The 23,534-nt window shown below is 34.9% G+C and overlaps 2 protein-coding genes across 2 annotated transcripts in view; one reads left to right on the top strand and one right to left on the bottom strand.

Annotated features, from left to right (window-relative positions):
* LOC136827019 (oxysterol-binding protein-related protein 1-like) overlaps positions 1 to 15,080 on the top strand; it is a 408,899-nt gene extending 393,819 nt beyond the window's left edge. Inside the window, 8 exon segments of the mRNA XM_067084704.1 lie at positions 817 to 901; positions 2,135 to 2,239; positions 9,210 to 9,336; positions 10,212 to 10,269; positions 10,272 to 10,354; positions 12,541 to 12,623; positions 13,584 to 13,715; positions 14,912 to 15,080. Coding sequence (XP_066940805.1) covers positions 817 to 901; positions 2,135 to 2,239; positions 9,210 to 9,336; positions 10,212 to 10,269; positions 10,272 to 10,354; positions 12,541 to 12,623; positions 13,584 to 13,715; positions 14,912 to 15,014 — 776 coding nt within the window. The 3' untranslated portion in view covers positions 15,015 to 15,080.
* Positions 15,081 to 19,575: 4,495 nt separating this feature from the next.
* On the bottom strand, positions 19,576 to 23,099 carry LOC136827249 (homeobox-like protein HDP1). The gene is made up of 2 exons (XM_067085022.1): positions 22,899 to 23,099; positions 19,576 to 20,253 (listed from the first exon to the last, which is right to left on the bottom strand). The coding sequence occupies exons 1-2, from the start codon at positions 23,097 to 23,099 to the stop codon at positions 19,576 to 19,578; spliced, it is 879 nt and encodes a 292-aa protein (XP_066941123.1).
* Positions 23,100 to 23,534: the final 435 nt, after the last annotated feature.

The following is a 23,534-nucleotide window of genomic DNA, read 5'->3' as shown; positions in this document are numbered from 1 at the left end:
ATAAAAGATTTTTTGTGTTTTAGAACTTGTCCTCAACACTAAAATCAGTTTCAAAAACACTATGCATGACATACAGACCTCTGTCTAATTTTTTCTCTGTGTGATTACTGAGTTGACTTTTGTGTGGGCAGAGGGAGCCTTCGAAATTGCTGGCTGCAAGAATTTTGCGATCCTGGATTTGCAATCCTGGAATACATTCAAACCCTTCCAGTCCATTAAACACAAGAGGCTTTATAACAAATGCCTTTGTAAATGATGTTGTATGCATCACTGTATATTCATAAATGCATAAAATTTTTGTTTAGAGTTACATGCATGTTCATAAGACACACAGAGAGAGAGAGAGAGAGAGAGAGAGAGAGAGAGAGAGAGAGAGAGAGAGAGAGAGAGAGAGAGAGAGAGAGAGAGAGAGAATATTAATGTATTTGAGCACCTGATTCCTACATTGATTTAATTTCATGAAATTTACAGTAGGCTGTTAATCCAAGCACTGGGCCACTTTCGGCCATTCAGCGCCTAAGCGTGTTGGAGTGGTTGGACAGCAAGATAGAGAGATCCAGAAAAGGAAGGAGATAAAGTACAAGGCTCTAAAGGTGGAACTGGGAGAAAAATTCACGTATGCAACAAGGAGTAAGTGTTAGAGAGGTTGGACAGCCAGATTAAAAACCCTTGAGTAATGCCTACAGTGTACCACGTGAGGTGCACTGGTGGCACCACCCTACCCCTAAAGGGCTTAGTCCTTAAGAAATAATAATTTAAATTTAAATTTAAATTTAAATAACTTGTTAATATAAATCTTAATTTAAATTCTTTCAGGTCATAAGTGTGTGCTAACATTCAAAACAGCCGGATGGTTTTCCAAGGACCTGAATCGCATCGACGGATTCATAATGGATAAGAAGTAAGTCTTACATCATTCTTATTAGCCCCTTTCAATTGCCAACCCCATCGGCCTCTCCATTAAAAATTCCCATTTTACCCATTATATTCATTATTATAATTTTCGCCTCATTAAAGTAAATGAAAATTGAATGTGTAGATAATTATTATTTAATGTTGTTGTTATACTAGTTTATAAACTACAATACTGTTTTGATTACTATAGTTATATTAATCATCATAAAACATGATCATCATTATCACTCTTACAATGATTGATGTTGCGTTACTGTCATTGTAGCTGTTGTGATGTTTTATGAACATTATTTTATCACGGTATTTGATTAATGTCATTATTTTAGTTGTGATGTTTTCATATCATTACTAGTGTTGTGATATATTTCTTAATATCATCACTGTGTGTTAGTCTCCTAGTTGCTGTAGAACTAGTCACAGAAGACTAGTTTTATGACTAGTACTAGCCAGAGAATATGGTTTTCGAAATCATCACTGAGTATCAGTCTTGTAGTTGTTGTAGAACTAGTCACAGCAGACTACTAGCATTATGACTAGTAATAACCACAGGATATGTTTTTCATATCAGTCTTGTAGTTTCTGTAGAACTAGTCACAGCAGCCTAGCCTTATAACTCTTGCTGCGGCTAGTACTAGTTATAGTGCTAGTCTATTGTGACAAGTTCTGCAGCAACTACAAGACTAATACAAATTAATGATAGGTAAAATCATATTCTGTGGCTAGTACTAGTCATAAAGCTAGTTCTTTGTGACTAGTTCTACAGCAACTATAAGACTGATACACAATAATGATATTATAACAAATTTTATGGCGAGCAGTAGTTACAATGCTAGTCTTCTGCGACTAGCTCTACAGCAACTAGAAGACCGATACAAAGTAATAATATTGAACCATATTCTCTGGCTAGTACTAGTAATAAAGCTAGTCTTCTGTGACAAGCTCTGCAGGAACTATAGGACGGATACACGCCAATGATTTTGAGAAACATATCCTGTAGTTAGTAATAGTTATATCCTAGTCTTCTGTGACTAGTTCTACAGCAACTAGACTGATACAAAGTAATGGTATTGAAAACCTTATTCTGTGGCTAGTACTAGTTGCAATTCTAATCTTCTTTGATGTCCCACAGCAGCAGCATACAAAAGTAACGATTTTAAAAAAACATATTCGCAGAGTCACAGAAAATTGTGTAACCATTGTGTCTTTCCCCCAAAAACAGGAAGAAGAGAGTGAGTTTCCTGTACGGGAAATGGACAGACTTCCTACGGGCGACAGACACCGAGTCGTACGAGGAATATTTGAAGACGAACGCCCACAAGTTCAGGTATCGGACACGTATTGGTTTTGTACTTTTTTTTTTTTTGTCTCTGTGCTTCTTGTTTCTGTATGCAGGATGTGGCATCTTGTCTCATTGATGATTTTTTTATTTTTTTTTTATTTCTGGATTTTTGTTGTTTTTCTTCTGTACATGCTTTCATTCTTTCTTTCTTCTTCTTCTTCTTCTTCTTCTTCTTCTTCTTCTTCTTCTTCTTCTTCTTCTTCTTCTTCTTCTGTATAGGATGTTCGTTTCTCCATCCTTGAGTTCTAGTCCTTTCTCTCTTATCTTATTCCTTTCGTAAACATTTCTCATTTATTTTCTTCTTCTTCTTCTTCTTCTTCTTCTTCTTCTTCTTTATAGGATGTTCCTTCTTCTTCTTCTTCTCCTCCTCCTTCTTCTTCTGTATAGGATGTTCCTTTTCTCCATCTCCTCCTTCTATTTCTTTCTATCTTATTCCTTTTCTCCATCCTTATTCATTTTCATTTCATCATCTTCATTCTTCTTCTTCTTCATTTCTTCTTCATTTTCTTCTTCTTCTTCTTCTTCTTCTTCTTCTTCTTCTTCTTCTTCTTCTTCTTCTTTACAGGATGTTTCTTTCTCCTCCCCTGAATTTTATGCATTTCTCTCTTATCATCTTCCTTCCAAAATAATTCTTCTTCTTCTTCCTCTTCTTCTTCTTCATCTCTTTCTTCTTCGTCTTCTTCTTCAATAAACGATATCATGTTTTTTATTTAATTTTTCGTTCTCTTGTTATTCCTCTCCAATAGAGAATTTCATTTTTATTTATGCTCTGTGTTTTCGTACTGTGGTTATAAATAATACAACGAAATGAGACAGGCTATATTAGATAAATGCATCAGAATAATATAACATATGTACAATAAATAATACATAATAATGAATCAATGTAGACTGAAAGAAAATAATAATAGGTTTCATTACTGAAATAATAATAATAATAATAATAAATAATAATAATAATAATAATAATAATAATAATAATAATAATAATAATAATAATAATAATAATAAACACTTTATCGTCTAATAATAATAATAATAATAAACACTTTATCGTCCAAATTTACCTGACACTTCAGAGATGTTTGAACAATAAATAATAAATGATAATGAAGAAATGTAGACTGAATTAAAATAAATGATAAAAACTCTCTCATGGAAATTTACAAGACACTTCAATAACGGAATGACAAATATGATCAGCTTCATATTCGCAAGTGTAAATGGACTTAATAGAAATACCACGTTAAAAAAATGCGTTTTATTTAATTGCTGGATGGTTTAAATGGGACAAATTTAGAGAGAGTCCATTGCGAAGAGAGAGAGAGAGAGAGAAGAGCTGGGATGGTCTGAAGATAAGGGGAGATAAGAGAGTAAAAGAAAGGAGAGAGAATAAGACAGACAGACAGACAGACAATAGCTGAGAGAGAGAGAGAGAGAGAGAGCTGGAAAGGCTTGAAGTACACTGAAGATAAGGTGTCAGATAAGAGAGTAAAAGAAAGGAAAGGCGATTTGAATAAGACAGACAGACAGACAGACAATAGCTGAGAGAGAGAGAGAGAGAGAGAGAGAGAGAGAGAGAGAGAGAGAGAGAGAGAGAGAGAGAATGAGAGAGAGGGTGAGAAACAGAAACAGGAAGAGAATGAAAAAAGAGGCAGGAGAGGGTGAGGACAAGAAGTAAAAGAGGAGAGAGAGGGGAGAGAAGAGAGAGAGAGAGAGAGAGAGAGAGAGAGAGAGAGAGAGAGAGAGAGAGAGCTTAAAAGCGATAGGAAATGGGGAATTTCAGACAGACAGAGAAGAGAGAATGAGGCGATAAAAAAGTAAATAAAAAAAGATGCACTAGCCAAAGGGGAGAGAGAGAGAGAGAGAGAGAGAGAGAGAGAGAGAGAGAGAGAGAGAGAGAGAGAGAGAGAGAGAGAGAGATTGAAATTGCTGAAAAGCGACAGGAAATGGAGAATTTCCTGTTGGCTGAGGAGGACACAGAGGTCGATGACGTCAGGTATTTTATCCAGAGAAAAGTTCAGGAAATCAATTGACCGCCCTCAATTGGGCGGGTCAGGGTCACCTTTAACCCTTCGTGACCTCAGAGAGAAAGGTTGAATAAATAAATGCATTGAAAACTGAATAATCAGATTGAATAAATATATGAGTGTGGAGAATGTTGATAAGTCATGTATTGATGAGGGCTAAAATATTTAGTTCATTAGATAATTGAGTAATAGTTAATAATATATATATATATATATATATATATATATATATATATATATATATATATATATATATATATATATATATATATATATATATATACGTGTTTGTGTGTGCGCGCGTGCGTACGAAAGCTTCTGTTTTTTCCAAACACTTATAAATTAATGGGTAATTACCTTAAGTCAGCACAATACCCATGATTTTCCTCCATTTCTCTCTCTCTCTCTCTCTCTCTCTCTCTCTCTCTCTCTCTCTCTCTCTCACACACACACACACACACACACACACACACACACACACACACACACACACAGTGATTAGACAACTCTATCTCTTCAAGTAGTTGTTTCCAAAACTATTTTATAGACATAAAAAAAATGTAATCTTCCGGTTCGCCAGGTGAATTAATTAGCTCACGAAATGCATACATGGCAACTCATTCTTTTCTCTCAGGAGGTCGATGTTGACGTCATGATGGTCCCCTATTTCTGTCCTTCCTCGGCCCTTCTTCCTCCTCTTTGCAATCATGTTATTTTCTTCTCCGTCTCTCTTTTATTTCTTTTGCAGGGTTTTTTTCCTCTCCCCTCTTCGTTGTTACGTTTTTCTTTTATTCTTTTCGTTTGTTGCTTTTTTTTTTGTCTTATTAGAGTGTATGGTAGTCTCGGCTAGTGACTAGTTTTTATTTGGTATTCATTATTTATTATTATTAGTATTTTATTACTTTTTTATTCATATATTGTATATATTATATATATATATATATATATATATATATATATATATATATATATATATATATATATATATATATATATATATGTATATGAATATACACACATACATATATATTTATGTTTATATATATAAATATATTTATATATATATATATATATATATATATATATATATATATATATATATATATTATACATATATATGTATACATGCATACATATATATACATAAATACCTACGCACATACATACATATATGCATAAACATGGAAAACAGAGAGAAATCCTGCCTTGATCTCTCCCCGAATTAATACTGCAATACTTCCTGTAAATAAAAAAAAAAAAAAAAAAAAAAACATATCGCTTTCATCATATATGTGTTATTAGATTCTGCACTGGACTACCACTAAAAGCAAACGATGGCTGTTATGTTTTAATCCCTGAAAAATTTGTCGGTTTGAAATTGGCTCTCATTTCCCCCTCCTCCCTCCCCCCTTCCCCCCCTTCACATTAATTGCTTGTGAAGGAGAATGTGCTTGGGTAGAAGTAATGTGATTTTTTTTTAATACTGTTAGTAAGGTAATTTTATGAGTAAAGTTGCTTTCATGCGTGTGCTGGTTTGAAAAATATAACTTTTAGTTTTCTGTAAAAGAAAACTATTGTGCCGGCTTTGCCTGTCCGTCCGCACTTTTTCTATCCGCACTTTTTCTATCCGCACTTTTTTCTGTCCGCCCTCAGGTCTTAGAAACTACCGAGGCTAAAGGGCTGCGAATTGGTACGTTGATCATCCACCCTCCAATCATCAAACATATCAAATTGCAGCCCTCTAGCCTGAGTAGTTTTTGTTTTATTTAAGGTTAAAGTCAGCCATAATCATGCATCTGTCATCGATATAGGACAGGTCACCACCGACCCGTGGTTAAAGATTCATGGGACGCGGCTCATACAGCATTATACCGAGACCACCGAAAGATAGATCTATTTTCGGTGGCCTTGATTATACGCTGTAGCGGCTGTACAGAAAACTTGATTGCGCCGAAGAAAGTTCGGCGCATTTTTTACTTGTTTTTATTTTAAAACAAAGATGGATGGTTTTCTCTTGCGGGTTACTAAGAATTTCTTGATAAATATTTAAATGAATAGAATATTGTGTAGTGACGATGAATCAGCATTTAGTTGATCAGGTCAATATTTTCAGCAGTGAGCCATGACCAGATTTTATTTAAGAATCTAAAAAAGACTTTTGTGAAATAAGACAGTGAGGAACATTAATTAAAAAATTCCGTACATGAATAATACAAATAGTTAGAAAATAACTAATTAATGAATTATTTAATCATCTGAAAAAACTTTTGTGAAATAAGACAGTGAAGAACATTAATAAAAAAGATCCCATACATGAATGATACAAATAGGCAAAAATAGCTAATTAATGAACTAAAGAGAGAAATTATTCCCACTTCCCCATCCATGACAGAAAAAGAGACCATTTAACTATTATTATTATTATTATTATTATTATTATTATTATTATTATTATTATTATTATTATTATTATTATTATTAAAGTAGTTTAACCAGACCACTGAGCTGACTTTCAGCTCTCATAGGTTATAACATGTTGTTGTTATATAACATCACAAGAAGGAAACATCTTGAGCCAAGAGCTTAAACCACCAACCTTCAGTGTGCCTTACATTCCAACATAATCCCCAAACTGTCCCTCCACTCTGAATGCCTACCGCCTCCAATCCTCAACTCAATCTGAGTCTTATCTTCTGCAAATCCCCTTCTGCCTTCCGTCGTATTGTTCGCCTCCCTTCGTGTCTGGATGGAATATGACACAACGGTCCTACACCGGATGGCTATCAGCCGAGTCAGTGAACCTCTCAGACCACTGGCTTTTCCAGAACTGTGATTTTCTTAGAATATTGGCGGATGCCATTATTGTTTGGGCGTCGCCTTTGTTGCTGCTGTAGAAGGAATGAAAAGCTGTGGAGGCGTTGCTTGCATCAGTATTCCTAAGTCAGAGGATTTACTGGGAATTGTCTCCATATTCCTACAACAAAGGATTTGTTTGGGATTTTCTTCCCATATTCCTACACCAAAGGATTTATGTGGAGATTGTCTGCATATTCCTCAGTCAAAAGATTTATTTTGAAATTGTGTCCATATTCTTGCATCAGGGGAGTTTTGGGGAATTGCTTGGGAATTGTCTTCATATTCCTAAATCAAAGGATTTATTTGGGAATTGTCTCCATATTCCAAATCCAAGGATTTATTTGGGAATTGTCTCCATATACCTGAACCAAAGTATTTATTTGGGAATCGTCTCCATATTCCTAAATTAAAGGATTTATTTGGAAATTGTTTCCACATTCCAAAACCAAAGGGTTAATTGGAAACTGCCTATCTTTAATTAAGTGCAAATGGTTGCCATTCACTTTGCTTGCTTCGAAAGCAGTAATAAACAAGGGTGAAGACAGTGCTTGCATCAGTATATCCAAATAAAAGAATTTATTTTTGGAAATCCCTCATGCTTTCGATTAATCCGGTCAGGATTTCGGTGAACCGTTCATCAGCCTCGGGATTATATCCAACGTTGTGGAAATAGACAGGTCTGGTATACAACGCTTTCATTTATGGAATTAAATATCATCTGCATATTTTTCTGCGTGAGGAAGTAATATAGATTTCTATTATAGCGTGCCCATGACAGGGCGTTTGCACACACACATACATACATACATACATACATACATGCATCATATATATTTGGTGTAATATATATGTATATATATATATATATATATATATATATATATATATATATATATATATATATATATATATATATATATATATATATATATATAAAATAGTAATAAAATCTGAGTCGATCGTTCTTGTTTGTCCCCCCCAGGTGACAGTGTAGACATGACACAGCCACCCTCCCCTGCAAACCGGTTTGTCCGCCCCGGGTGGGGGTGGTAGGTAGGGGAACGGGAGGGTAGGTGAGACATCCACATCCTCCTGCAAACCTGTTTGTCCGCCCTGGGTGGCGTGGGGAAGGCGGGGGATCGGGAGGATATAGATATATATCATCGCCGGGTTATATATATATATACGCGCCATATATATTCATATATGTATATTCTTTGAGTAACAAGGATAGTGGGTTATTATTCTTTCGACGCTTTAAATTACTGTTATTTTTAATAAAAGTATATAGATTATAGAACAGTATATTTTTAGCTTTTAGTATCAAGAAAGAAAGTTTCTAAAATCTTGTAAATTCATAATTATAGAATTGCTTTTTGAATATAATCTGATATATTTTATTCTAGGCTTTTCCTTTTCATTGTGTTCATTGCCTACTTACCGTTTTGTGGACAATTTTGCCTCCTTATTCCACATCCGTCCATTTCATCCACTTCTCCAAAAAGTTCATCTGATTCTCCACAATTTTCTTTTGTTTTCGTTTATCCTTCTTCCTATTCCCCTCTCCCCTCGCCCTGTCAAATCCTGTTTCTCTCCCCACTTGTCAATTTTTGCCTTCCATTTTTATCACACGCCTTTCTCCTCTATTCAAAACACACCTAACGATTCTTCTCTTTTTATTTATCCTCCATCTTATTCCTCCTTCTCCTCGCCCTCTAAAGTCCTGTTTCTCTCCTCAGTTATCAATTTTTTTTACCTCCATCCTTATCACTCGTTCTTCTTTCCCGTTCAGTCTAATGCTTTTATCTATCCTCCATCCTGTTCCCCATCCCTCACCTTGTAAAATCCTGTATCTCTCCCCAGTTATCAATTTTTTTGACCTCCATCCTTATCACACGTTCTTCTCCATTCAGTCTAATGCTTTTATCTATCCTCCATCCTATTCCCCCATCCCCTCACCTTGTAAAGTCCCGCTTCTCTCCCCAGTCATCAGTTTTTTGCCTTCCATCTTTATCACACTTTCCTCTCCTCCATTCAAAACACATCTAACTCGAGACCTCGTTTCCCAGGCGGAGTGACAAGAAGAAGAGTGAGGATGGAGCTGTCACCGGAGCCAGTCCAGCTCACGCCCCCAGCAAAGTCCTCAAGAAGCTGAATACCATCACCAGCAGTTTCAGGATGTCGACAGACGTCGAGGTAAGGACACTGAAGGGGAGAGAGAGAGAGAGAGAGAGAGAGAAGCAGTCAGTCAGAGTGAGATTTGATGTGTGGAGAGAGAGAGAGAGAAGAGAGAAGCATTCAGTCAGAGTGAGATTTTGATCTGTGGAGAGAGAGAGAGAGAGAGAGAGAGAGAGAGAGAGAGAGAGAGAGAGAGAGAGAAGCAGTCAGTCAGAGTGAGATTTTGATCTGTGGAGAGTGAGAGAGAGAAGCATTCAGTCAGAGTGAGATTTGATCTGTGGAGAGAGAGAGAGAGAGAGAGAGAGAGAGAGAGAGAGAGAGAGAGAGAGAGAGAGTGTTAGTCTTACAGAGATGTGGAACTGATACAGTATGGTACAACTTGTGATAGATATTTAGAGAAAGAGAGAGAGAGAGAGAGAGAGAGAGAGAGAGAGAGAGAGAGAGAGAGACAGATTCATTCAGAGTGAGATCTGGTTTGTGGTACTCCTGCAGCATAGCATAACTCGTGATAATTATTGTAGGAAACTGAGAGAGAGAGAGAGAGAGAGAGAGAGAGAGAGAGAGAGAGAGAGAGAGAGAGAGAGTCAGTGAGAGTGAGCTTAGGTGCTTGGTATTCCTAACGTATGGTGTATCTCGTGATTATTATTGCAGGAAACTGAATGAAAGAGAGAGAGAGAGAGAGAGAGAGAGAGAGAGAGAGAGAGAGAGAGAGAGAGAGAGAGAGAGAGATTTATACCATTTAATGCAATCATTTCTTAAGTAAATAAATAAAACATTGAAAGAAATAAAGATCTGTAGACTCCACATTTCCTAATCACGTGAAGCCATGCCTAGCTACATCGGGATCGAGAGAAATAGAATCACGTATATAATTAATCCCTCGATATCCTCAGGCGGGCGTTGATATCGAGGATGGCGAGCCCCCGGAGGAACCTGAAGAAGGGAGCTACCCTCGACCGACTCCACTTACAGTATTGACATTCCCAATTCCATCACGCTGTGGGAGGCCGATCCCCGCCCGGAGAATTCACCGCAGGTGAGGCGTTCAGAGTATCTCCACTTGTCCGTTTGTCAGGTTGTATATTTGTCTGACTGTATGTCAGTCTGTCTGTTTATGCAATTATCTATCTATCTATTATCTATCTATCTATCTATCTATATTATATATATATATATATATATATATATATATATATATATATATATATATATATATATATATATATATATATATATATATATATATATATACATATTCATATTCGTGTCTTGTTTGTGTTTTTCTACGCGAATGTTTGTGAACGTGATTAGCGTCTGTATGTATATGTTCGTGTGCACATATACATAGAGAGAGAGAGAGAAAGAGAGAGAGAGAGAGAGATTTCTCCTTCAAAAATAAACGAGTGACGGAGACTTGCAGAAGACCACTTCAGGACTAATGGCCTTATGCTGCTGCGTTGCTTTGGTTGAAGGTCAAAGTTCGTGGCAGGAGGCACCGGGATGTTTCCTTCGAGAATTTACTCCTTTTTCAGTTTTCTGTAAAAGAAAACTGTTGTGGCGGTTTTGTGTGTCCGTCCGCACTTTTTCTGTCCGCACTTTTCTGTCCGCCCTCAGATCTTAAAAACTACTGAGGCTAGAGGGCTGCAAATTGGTATGTTGATCATCCACCCTCCAGTCATCAAACATACCAAATTGCAGCCCTCTAGTCTCCTCAGGTAGTTTTTATTTTATTCAAGGTTAAATTTAGCCATAGTCGTGCTTCTGGTAACGATATAGGATAGGCCACCAACGGGCCGTGGATAAAATTTCATGGGCCGCGGCTCATACAGCATTATACCGAGACCACCTAAAGATAGATCTATTTTCGGTGGCCTTGATTATACGCTGTAACAGAAAACTCGGCCGTACAGAAAACTCGATTGCGCCGAAGAAGCTTCGGCGCGTTTTTTACTTGTCTTTTTTTACTTATTCAATTTCGTTGTGATGTATTTGTGTTTTTTTGGATTTAACTCAGAGTATTTTCGAAGTAATATTTATGCGTCATTCAATCTCAGTATTCAAGAGTTTTGTTAAGTATTACGTCCAAAGAAAACTTAACACTTGATTAGAGAATTACGCACCTTTTGCCAATTTACACCCGATTAATAATCCGTGAATGCTCTGAGTGTGAAGTAATGATAACAATTACACATTCTTTGTGTGAATGTCAAAGGTTTAATCAGCAGCTGCTATCAAGTTCTGGAAACAAATCGGTCAGTGAAATTTTGTCAGAAACTCCCACATTTCCAATGAATCTAATTATAAAAATTTTTGAAAAATTGTTATTTAACTGACAGTATAAAAAACAAAAATAATATACGGAAAAATAAATCCATCGGGCCAGCTCTGTGAGAGCCGATAATCAGCTCAGTGGTCTGATAACACTATTTTAGTAATAATAATATTAATACGAGTATTGTGTCTAATATAATGAGGATATCATTGAAAATGAAATGGAAACTTTAACTTCTCGATCTTAACTTAACCCATCTAGGGCACGTTTCTTATTTAACTCGTTCTAGGGCACCGTTGCCCAAGTAGGGCGAGAGGGGCTTGCATCCCCCTTATTATTTGCCATTATTATTTTTCATCAGTTTACTTTGAATGGCTCTGGAAATATTGTAAGTTTTACCAATATGTTTAGCCAATTATATAGAATTTATTACCAAGAGTGTTTTTTATAACAATGACGTCAGGGCATGTGTCGTCTCTAGTTACGTTTTTTTTTTTTTTTGCGGGAATATCATCCCGATTTTGTGGTAATTAGTAATTTAGAAATGTGTCCTGTTATGGATATGCAATATGCTGTGTATAAAATCCTCACTTTCTCGTTGATATAAATATATATATATATATATATATATATATATATATATATATATATATATATATATATATATATATATATATATATATATATACACACATATATATATATATATATATATATGTGTGTGTGTATATATATATATATATATGTATATATATAAATATATTAAGAGAGAGATACATAGAGAGAACCACATGTAAATATTCAGAACACATAAACCCATCTAATAATTATATCAAACCTTAGATCTAAATTAAACAGTATCACGGAAACATCACCCACTCAGATCTTATACATAGAAAGCAATTATTTAATGAATAAGCTCATTAACTGATTCTTATTTCTTCTTTCAGTACTACCACTTCACCCTGTTTTCCATGTCGCTGAACGAGCTGAATGACGAAATAAAAGCCAACTGTTGCCAAACTGACTGCAGGTGAGTTTGCATACCTTGAGTTGCGCATTGCAATTCGGTTGTATACTTCTTGTGGAGATATTTATCGAATACTAAGTTTATATTGTTTGAAGTCATTATTTGTCCGCTGTAGAGAAGAGTTTATGCCATTTTGTTTTCATAACTTTCGATTTCTTGCTGTGTCAGGTTTTTATATCTTGAACTGTAATAATAATAATAATAATAATAATAATAATAATAATAATAATAATAATAATAATAATAATAATAATAATAATAATAATAATAATACATGTAAGTATAAATGGTAGCGATGGACGATGGTTTAAAATTTTATTGAACATTATTTGCAGAGAGACAGATAGTAAAGATATATCAGTGAATAATAATAATAATAATAATAATAATAATAATAATAATAATAATAATAATAATAGTCAACTAAAATTATGAAAAACTGCTTGATAATGTAAATGTAAAACAATATATATTTTATAGTATATTTTTACGTTATTATAGATTTCATTGAAAATTAATAATCATTAATAATAATAATAATAATAATAATAATATGATAATAATAAAATTAAATAATAGTCAACAAAATTATGAAGAAGTTGATAATGTAAATGCAAAACAATATATTTTTTAAGTATATTTTTACGTTCTTATAGATTTTTTCAGTTGTTGATAATATAATAAATGATGGCAAAATTAAATAATTCGTTGAAATTAAGCCTGTTTCTGTGTAATAATAATAATAATAATAATAATAATAATAATAATAATAATAATAATAATAATAATAATAAAATAATAAACCTTACTGTTTTCATGATAGCTAACGCAATGCTTTAATCAACATTTCACTTCAAGTAGTGTTTAAAAACCATTCAGTTTTATAGCTATCATTATTATTGTTCTAGCCATTGGCATACTGAAATTTCTCTCAATTCTTCTCCTTATTCTTCTTCTTTCCAGATTACGTCCGGACATCAGGTTCCTGGAAAACGGAGACATCGACGCGGCGGCCGCCGAGAAGAACAGGTTAGAGGAGAAGCAGCGCGACGCCAGAAAACTCAGGAAAAAGAGCAAACATGAATGGAAAGCTCGGTAAGAACCCATTTCGTTTGAGTTCGATTTGCAAACAATCAAGTCTGTATTTCACAGATGGAATCTTCTCTCGAAGACAATCTTCACTGTCATTTTGACTGTCTTTTTATCTAATCTTCTGCAGGAAGGAACCGGTTATGTTGTAGTTTGGTTTGAAGATTATTAAAGGTATAATTCACAGAGGGCTTTTTCCTCCCTGAGGACATTTTTCACAATCTCTTACTTGTGTTTTATCTATTTTTCCTGCATTTGGTTTGAGCGAAGAACCTATTTAGTTTTCAGTTTGGTCTAAAGATATACAAAGCTATAGTTTACAAAGAGCTTTTCTTTGAAAATAACCAAAGCTACATTTTACAGAGGGCGTTTTCTCTCTGAAGGCAATCTTCACAATCTCTTAACTGCCTTTTACTTCTGCAGTAGGTGGTTTGAGCAAGGGACCTATTTTGTTGTAGTTTGATTTGAAGATAATTAAAGATATATTTCACTGAGAGATTTTTCTCTGTGGAGACAATCTTCACAATTTTTCACCTGACATTTATCGTCTCCTCCTGCTGGTGGTTTGAACGAGGAACCTATTCTGGTTTGAGTTTGATCAAAGCTATATTTTACAAAAAGATTTTTCTTTCGAAAATAATCAAAGCTATATTTTACAAAGGCTTTTTTCTGTCTAAATGCAATCTTCACAATCTTTTACCAGGCGTTTATATATCTTCTTAGGCACGTGGTTTAAGCAAGCAACCTATTTTGTTTTGAGATTGATTTGAAAAATAATCAAAGCTATACATATTTTACGAAGTGGTTTAAGCAAGGAACCTATTTTGTTTTGAGATTGATTTAAAAATGATCACTTATACATATTTTACAAAACTGTATTTTACAAAGGTCCTTTCGTCTCTTTTACCTGGCATTTATCCGTCTTCTCCATCAGGTGTTGAGCAAGGGACCTAATTTGTTTTAAGATTGATTTGAGAATAATGAAAGCTCTATATATTTTTCAAAGCTATATTTTACAAAAGGCTTTTCCCCTCATGTACCTGACATTCATCCACCTTCTCCTGCAGGTGGTTTAAGCAAGGGAAAAATTTTCTTTGAGTTTGACTTGAAAACAATCAAAGCTATATATATTTTTCAAAGCTATATTTTACAAAGGACCTTTCCTCTCTTTAACCTGGACGTTTGTCTCTCTCCTCCTGCAGGTGGTTTGAACAAGGGACCAACCCCTTCACCAAACAGGAGGACTGGCTCTACAGCGGAGGGTACTGGGATCGCAACTACCAAGAAACTATAGATATATTTTGATGAGATTAACTTCCACCCCTCTTTTCATACACAACACAACACACAAAGTCATATCGTAAAAACAAAGAAGTAGAAGGAGAAGGAGAAGAAGAAGAAGTAAGAGAATTTTGAAATGGAGAAGCTCTTCTTGGCTGATCTGTGTCCTGGAAAGGTGTTTTATTGAGGCATCTGTGCGCCACAGCACCGCTCGCACTTCTCAGTAGGCCGATGTTTTTCGATGGTATGAAGTTGTCTGTCGTGATCTGTATCTTGCAAGTGTGTGTGTAACAGAGCACGAGGACTTTGGCTTTATTTTTTATTATATTCACGTCCTGTTTTCATTTCGTAATTATATATATAATTTTTTTTTATATTCTTTTCGCGAGTATCTGTAATTTGAAAGCGTGTGACAGAACACTAGGATTGCCCATTGAATAAGTTTCTCGTGTTTTAGTTTTAAGTTTTGATAAGAAATCTTATTTCACTGTTGGTTAAATCAAAAATTAGTTGAATGTCTCTTCGCTCTATTCCCAGTTTATTTCGTCCTGTCACACATTATTTTAGTGAATACTAACTGTAGCATTTTGAAAACCAAAGTTTCTTCTCTTTTCATCTTTCGTGATAAATAATGTAACAGTGTAAAAGTTCCCAGTTTATTTGTACTTTCGAGGTGAAGAACTCAGGAGGAGAGTTGGCAGTAAGTCATTTCGTTCGAATGACAACCAAAGTGAGCAGTGGAAGGCAGAAAATGAAGTTGATTTGCTTAGTCCTTTTCAGAATAAAATATGTAGCTTTTTACAAAATTATTTTTGTCTTACATTTTTATATGCAATTTCTGTTGCGAGAAAAATGAAAAATGATCTTCAAATGGTGTGTTGTATACATGTTGTTTTGTACTTTAAAACTCCTTTTTCGTCATTGTCTTACCTCTTTATATGAATTTTTGGACTTTCCAAAAAAAATTTTTCTTCAAAAGATGAGGTTTCACATCGAATCTCGTGTACTGTTCGATGTGTTATGTAATTATTTACTCTCTATTTGTTTGTCCATTCAAGTTAAACCTTTGTGAGGATGTAAAGCGAGTGATAACTCAAACTGCGTTTATATTTGTTTGTTTCACTGATGTCAAAACCGAGAAAGCATGTCGAGAGAGAAAGAGAGTGAGAGAGTGAGGGCTCAGGTGAATTTGAAATCTCCTTTCCCGAAGAGTGCCCAGACTACCACTCTGAGTAGCCAGCTTATTCGAGACAATCACTAGAACAAGGGAAATTCAGTGAAGAACGTAAGTGATTTTTCCTCTTTTTGATGTAATTGTGGCTTTCTGAATCCGAAGAGTTATAGATGATGCTGAATAACTGTGTCCCTGTAATGTTGTTTACAGGGCCCAGGAGTGATTTGGTTTTGTTTTTGGTGTAATTGTCGCTTTCTGAATCCAAAGAGTTACAGAGGACGCTGAATAATTACATCCCTATAATATTGTTTACAGCCTGTTGGTGTGAGGCATTTTTTACTTTCAGGAAAACCTCGTATTCATCGTCCATATTTCTTCAGTAGAAGTGTTGAGAAATAATTTACCCAACTCATGTATAATGCTTTGTTTTGCCCCTCAAATGTAGGCTTCGTTATCTCTTGAATGTCACACCTATGTTCGTGTTTAATGAATGATGGAGCGTCACTGAATCGCTTTCATTAAAGTTGAGGGCAAGCAGTTAGGGGTGTTTTGAAGCGCCCTCGAAATTGAGGGTGAAAGGGAAAAAAAATGTTTAAAGGGAAAGGGAGATACGAGAATGGGGTCCTTGAATTACGGAATAACATGTATAGTTTTATGTAATGTTAGATGAGTGTGTAGATGAGGTAATGGATCGAAAACTCTGATACTGACTTTTTAAGCGCCAGAAAACTTTTTACTTTGTATCTCAAAGCCAAATGAGGTTTTGTTCTTAAAGATGGTTTCTTCAAGTATAGGTCATAATCTTTATTCACACGCTTATTTGCTCTAAGAATTTTTTTTTCATTTACGAGGAAACTCCAGTGAAAAAGGTAGTCTGTTTGTTCAGTGTGATGCCTGTCTTTGTTTTAATTAGGTATTTTTTGGCAGTAAACGTCATGCAAATTAACTATCTATTTAAAAATCTATTTGTCTATATTATACACACACACACACACTATATCAGATGCTTATTGTTTCTCCAGAACTACTTTGAATTAGAGTGAATTACAAGATATTTGGTGAACTTTTGTGACATGTCCATTGGAACTTGTCTTAAATCCAGAATATTTCATTAAAAGTTGCAGACATAATTGCAATAAAATTGAAACTGCAATAAAAGTTGTTAGAAGCTTATCATAATCAGTCTCACCTCTTTTTAGAGCTGACGTCATCAATAATATTCACTAATCCCAAAAATATTGGAAATATCAACATTTGCATTGGGATTTTTTTCATTTTTTCACTCTCTTAAACTGTTGACTGTAAAATGTTACTTGGCAAACGCCAGTCATTTTGATCCTCCAGAGATTTCATTTTAATAAAAAATATTATGGACCCTTTGCTACAGATTTCTAGTGTTTTTAATCATACTGACACACCACTTTCCCAGTTATCTAATATTGAATTAATACAATGTATTTCAGAAAACTAATATAATACATTTCAGTACTTGGGCCATAATCATTTCTAATGTTCGTAATTATAATTAAATACTGTGTTTCCAACCATCTGATTTTAAATCAATATTACACATTTTTTGAAATGAATATTATACATGTCAGTACTTGGGCCATACTCAGTTCAGGTATTTTTAATTATAATTAAATACTGCGTTTCCAGTTATCTATCTCATTTTGAATGAATATTATGCATTTCAGGAAACTGATATTATACACTTCAGTACCTGGGCCTTGCTCAGTTTCCCAAGTTCCATAGTCTTTCAGAAAGTCTTCAAAAAGTCAGTGGACAGAATTTCCATCCATCGCCTCATGAGAATAGCATCCTGAATACTAATATGCCCATAGTTGCTCAGCAGATCATAGATCCGTCTGTTTGTCTGACTGGCTGTCTGTCTGTCTGTCAGTGTGTCTGTGTGTCTGTGTGTCTGTCTGTGTCTTTGATCTGTGCTTATTCTGTGAAGCGATGTCTTATGCTCACTCTGCTTTTGCGATTGAAGTCTAATAAAAAAAAAAATAATGTGTTTCACGAGGGTTTGTATGGTCAGTGTCCCTTTTTAAAAAAAAAAAAAAAGGAATATTAATAAATGATAAAAAGTCTATTTTATCTCTTAAGTGACGTGATTTGATAAAGTTTTATTTTACTTCTGGGGTGACTTGTAAATTGATAAAGTTGTATTTTATCTTTCAAGTGACTTGTGAATTGATAAAGGTGTGTTTTATCTTTCGAGTGACTGGTAAATTGATAAAATTGTATTTTATCTTTTAAGTGACTTGTTCATTGATGAAGTTGTATTTTATCTTTCAAGTGACTTGTGAATTTGTAGAGTTGTATTTCATCTTTCAAGTGACTTGTAAATTTATTTCATCCTTCGAAACAGAATGTCTGAATTCATTCCAAGTGGTTTTAGTGTCTGATGAAACAGAGTCCTTATTTTATTTTTTGAGATGTAGCTGTTTGTAACCGCAAACTGATATATGTATTATTTTCCTCTTATAAATATATTTTCATCTTACAAATAGTTACTGTGATAACGACATTTTCCCAAAGGAATAATGAAAGACACAGTTTTTCCATCTCTGGTTGATTTAGGGAACTGACTGTATTCAACTGTAGGCAGTCCTCATGCCTAGTCCATACACGTGCTTTGTTTTTGTATCGTTTTTGTTTGTGTTTTTCCGAGGAAAAACAAAACACTGTCGATGTCATAGTAACCAGTGTTATAGTGGCTTCGTTTGTTACTGAACTTGTTTTTTTTTATATTTTTTTGTGTGTGGGTCAAGGCTTATAAATACCACACAATTCAGCTTCATCGTTTTTATTTTCTTAAATGTACTGTTTTAGATTGTTTTGATCGATCTGTCATTATTGTCTTTTTTTCTTTTTAACGAAGTGTAGTTGATGTCTTCGCCATATGAGGAAACTCCCCACACCCCAAAAACACACTTTCTCTTTTATACAGAAAAATATAAGATTATGTGTACGTATGTATGTATGTAATACGTGCACATAAGTTACGCATGTACATTCCTGTGTGCACGCACATACATATATCCATACCTATTATAAAAATACACGTATATACAGTATATGCAACAAAAAAAATAATGATAAATGTGAGAAACTTTTATTTGTGTAAAGGCTATAATTCTGTGTTTACCTGTCAAACTTATTAATGAATATTGCTGTCAATATGAATTTAGGAAAGATGTGGAAAAAGGCTCATTTTCATAGTACAAGTATATTGCATCAACAATTTTTTTTTTTTCAGCAAACTATTTCATTCACAGATTTCTCCATTAAGGAAACTTTTATTTACTTTCTGAATGTCTTTTTCTGAGTCAGATTTTTGTAGGTGTTTTGACTCCCACAAACATAAGTCAGTCTTTGTCTTCTAGTCATTCTCTGTAGAGTTCAGTTTTTGATAACATATTCCATACTGATTTTGTTGACAACCCCCTCCATACTGATTGTATTGACAACACCTTCCATATTGATTTTGTTGACAGCACCTTCCATATTGATTGCGCTGGCAACTCCTTCCATATTGATTGTGTTGACAACACCTTCCATATTGGTTTTGTTGACAACACCTTCCATATTGATTGTGTTGACAACACCTTCCATATTGGTTGTGTTGACAACACCTTCCATAGTGGTTTTGTTGACAACATATTCCATATTGGTTTTGTTGACAACCCCCTCCATACTGATTGTATTGACAACACCTTCCATATTGATTGTGTTGACAACACATTCCATATTGATTTTGTTGACAACCCCCTCCATACTGATTGTATTGACAACACCTTCCATATTGATTGTGTTGACAACACCTTCCATATTGATTGTGTTGACAACACCTTCCATATTGGTTTTGTTGACAACATATTCCATATTGATTTTGTTGACAGCCCCCTCCATACTGATTGTATTGACAACACCTTCCATATTGATTGTGTTGACAACACATTCCATATTGATTTTGTTGACAGCACATTCCAAATTTATTTTTTTGACAACACATTCCGAATTTATTTTGTTGACAACAGATTCCATATTGATTTTGTTGACAACACATTCCATATTTTGCTGACAACAGATTCCATATTGATTTTGTTGACAGCACATTCCATATTGATTTTTGAAGATTAATGAATGTTATTCTACAGCAGAAATTAACGTTCAACGTATGTTTAAGTAATAAGGAATGTTTACGCAGTATCAACAGAACTGAGTGTTAGTACAGTATATGTTCAGAAGAATGTTGACATTTGTTAAGGCATTATGATGAACTTTGTTAGAGTACAGTAATTGGTGTTATCTTATTTCTAAATTATTAGAAGGTTAATACATGTCTGAACTCTGGTTCTGAGTGTATTAAAATTATATTTTAAAGAGGTTTTAGTTTTTAAAGGTTAGTTAAAATTTCTAGACTTTTTCTTACAAAGCTACAATCCAAATCTGTAAGATAATAACTAAATTGTGCTTTCGAAAACACAGTGTCATAAAATTGATTCTGCTTTAGTTTTGTAAATATAAATATTATAGTGCAGTCCTCATTGGCTAACTACAACCCCACTTATTCATTGTTGGTATCAGGAAAATATATGCTTGATTTTCCACCTCGTTTGCTATATTCACAAATCATTTTTATGTTAAATGTTTTAGAGTAGTCAAGTATTGACTTAAAGAATGGAAATTACGAAGAAAACTATTTTGTTGTTGTCCCGATTTTCTTCAGTACGTTATTTCTTCAGATGCAGAACGACTTTGTGAAAAGCCACGCCCTTAAACATGCAGTTGCCACAAACTTCCAGACAAAAAGTGGATAGTATTGCTAACCTTAAGGCTGCCTGCACACGGGACACTTAGTGGCCGGCCACTATAGTAAAAATAATGGAACCCTTGCTTTTGTATGGAAGACGGCAGACGAGCCACAAAAAGTGGACTACACCGATAGTGTGGATACGAAGTGGCTACTGGGTCTATCTTTTGGCCACACCACTGTACAAGCTGATATTATCAATTTGCCACTAAATGACTGACCACTTAGTGGCCAGCCACTTTCCACTAAAAGTGTTCCGTGTACGGGCAGCCTAAGGAAACATTTGGCAACCATACCAATAAGAGACCACGCCCCCTCAACATAAGTAACCAACCGTTTACAGAGACTAAAACTCCTAGTATTATGAGTTTTATATCTTTCAAATGAGCAACATATTCTTTGGAAGCCTGTATTTCAAATCACTGGCTCTTGTCTTATTCCATAAGAACAGAGTTATCTTCTGAATAATTATAATAATAATAATAATTCAGGAAGCATTTGACAACGTTGCATTTAAGAGGGCGTGGCTTTGTAACATCATGAAATGTAACTATTTTGTAATTGTGTGTTTATATTCTGTTGTGTTTAGCAAAAATTGTTTATTTAAGGATCTTTGTTGTGAATTAAGTACAAGTGAGTTTCTGGGCATTGGAATATTACAAGTTGACGACGTTCGTAGTAAGTAATAAGATGTAACGCCAAGTTCAATTTTCAATTAAATGTGAAGGACAGAAGCAATAAGAGTAAGTATAAAACAAGGGAGTAAATCTGTTTTGCTTTGTGCGAAAGAAATATGTGCTATTCATTCATTAATTTATGACCGTATGCATAATCTTGTTTATAGAAAACGAATGTCGATGTTTTCGTTGCCATCTAATTTATGTTTGAAAGTTTCCAATCAAGATTACTTAGTTTATCACTTGCTATTTTTTCCACAGAAAATCTCTCCTTTATCGATTACGGCATAAAATTAAATTAGAATAATATTTCCAGTCGTTGATAAAATAATATTTCCAGTTGTTGATAAACGATAATGAAAGCAGTAAACATCAAGGTGATATTCAATAACTAATGCGCCTATACTTAATTTTTTGTGACCTTTGCACTTAAATGTTTGAGGATTCACAAGTACCTAGGCTTAACACGAACTTATTTCGATTCTTAAACTTTTCAACATTCGCAATGAGTTTCCGGAAAATGAATTAAAAGCTGCGTTATTATACCATTAATTCAGTTCATTTAAAAACTCTTGCCATCAACCAAATACGAATGATTACTTGCCTTAAACTGGAACATATCAAAGCGAATTGAAATGTGTCTCAATATTATCCATCTGACCATTGTGTGTTGTTTTTTACTGATTTGATTAATTACTTATTCGCCTACCATTGCGTCATAACTGAGCGTCTCATCCACGTAATGCGCGCGCGCTCTCCATTACGCATATGAACTCTAGACTTACAATTGTTCTACTAAGCATATTTGCGATTCCTAAGTCAGTCCATCTCATTCGAGAGATTGAGAAAAAGTTCTCAAATTGCACGAAAAAAACACGAGCTGGCATCTCACTAAACAAACCAATGGAAGAATTGTTGTTTTCATGATGAATCTGCCCCAAGACAGGACAGTTTTAGCCCTCATTCACACAAATATTTACCTTTTGTTGTACGTAACCAGCGACCTGAAAAATCAAAGATCTTCTTCTTCACGGTGGTTTGTTTAGGATGCTGGCTGCCACGTCGCTTCCTTGATACTTATCATTGTGACTCCTTCGTTTACCTTTTCCCCTCTCTAGCCATTACATGAAGAACGTAAACACAGCAGCCAGATGCATCACATATTTACTCAATGAAAACCATTTGCACTCCAGCCTCTAGGCTCAGGGATAACCACACACTTTACCACAGACCTTCCTCTCCGCTTTACCCTGGGGTGTATAATAACTATATGTCATGTAAACCAAAGCCGGATTCCAGTTTTTGAAGCGTAGTTTGTCCACCAACTCGCAACCTGGCGAGCTTCCAGGATCTGGTCTGACAGAGAAGCTCCCGTCTGATCGTCCGCAGGAGCTCCCTGCGCTGCGAGCTGGCGGGAGAACTAGGCCGAGCATTGCAGTACCGTCATTGCCAGTTTTTAAAGCATAAGTTGTCTGCTAACTCGTACCCTCGTGAGCTTCCAGGACTGATCTTCAGGGGAAGCTGCTCCCAACTGATCGTCCGCAGAAGCTGCCGGCCCTGCGGGCTGGAAGGAGAACTATACTGCGAGCGTAAGAGTAGGCCATAGCGACATTGCCGTAACTCTGATGAAAACATAAACTTTTCTCCAGTGCTTCTTTTGCGTTCATGTTGCACACAATCCCGAATCTGTGTCTGTATGTGGATGTATTATTAATCCGTGTTGAACACACACCTGTATCGGTTGAGCACCCAATGACTTATATAAATAGAGAATAAGATAATATATATATATAACGCTGACCCAGCACTCATTACCACTGAATGCTGTTGCCGCCGCTAACAATATTCCATGTATTCTATAACATATT

This window comes from Macrobrachium rosenbergii, chromosome 41 (genome assembly GCF_040412425.1).
Source record: "Macrobrachium rosenbergii isolate ZJJX-2024 chromosome 41, ASM4041242v1, whole genome shotgun sequence".
Lineage (NCBI taxonomy): Eukaryota > Metazoa > Arthropoda > Malacostraca > Decapoda > Palaemonidae > Macrobrachium > Macrobrachium rosenbergii.
This window is presented reverse-complemented; position numbering and strand designations above follow the sequence as displayed.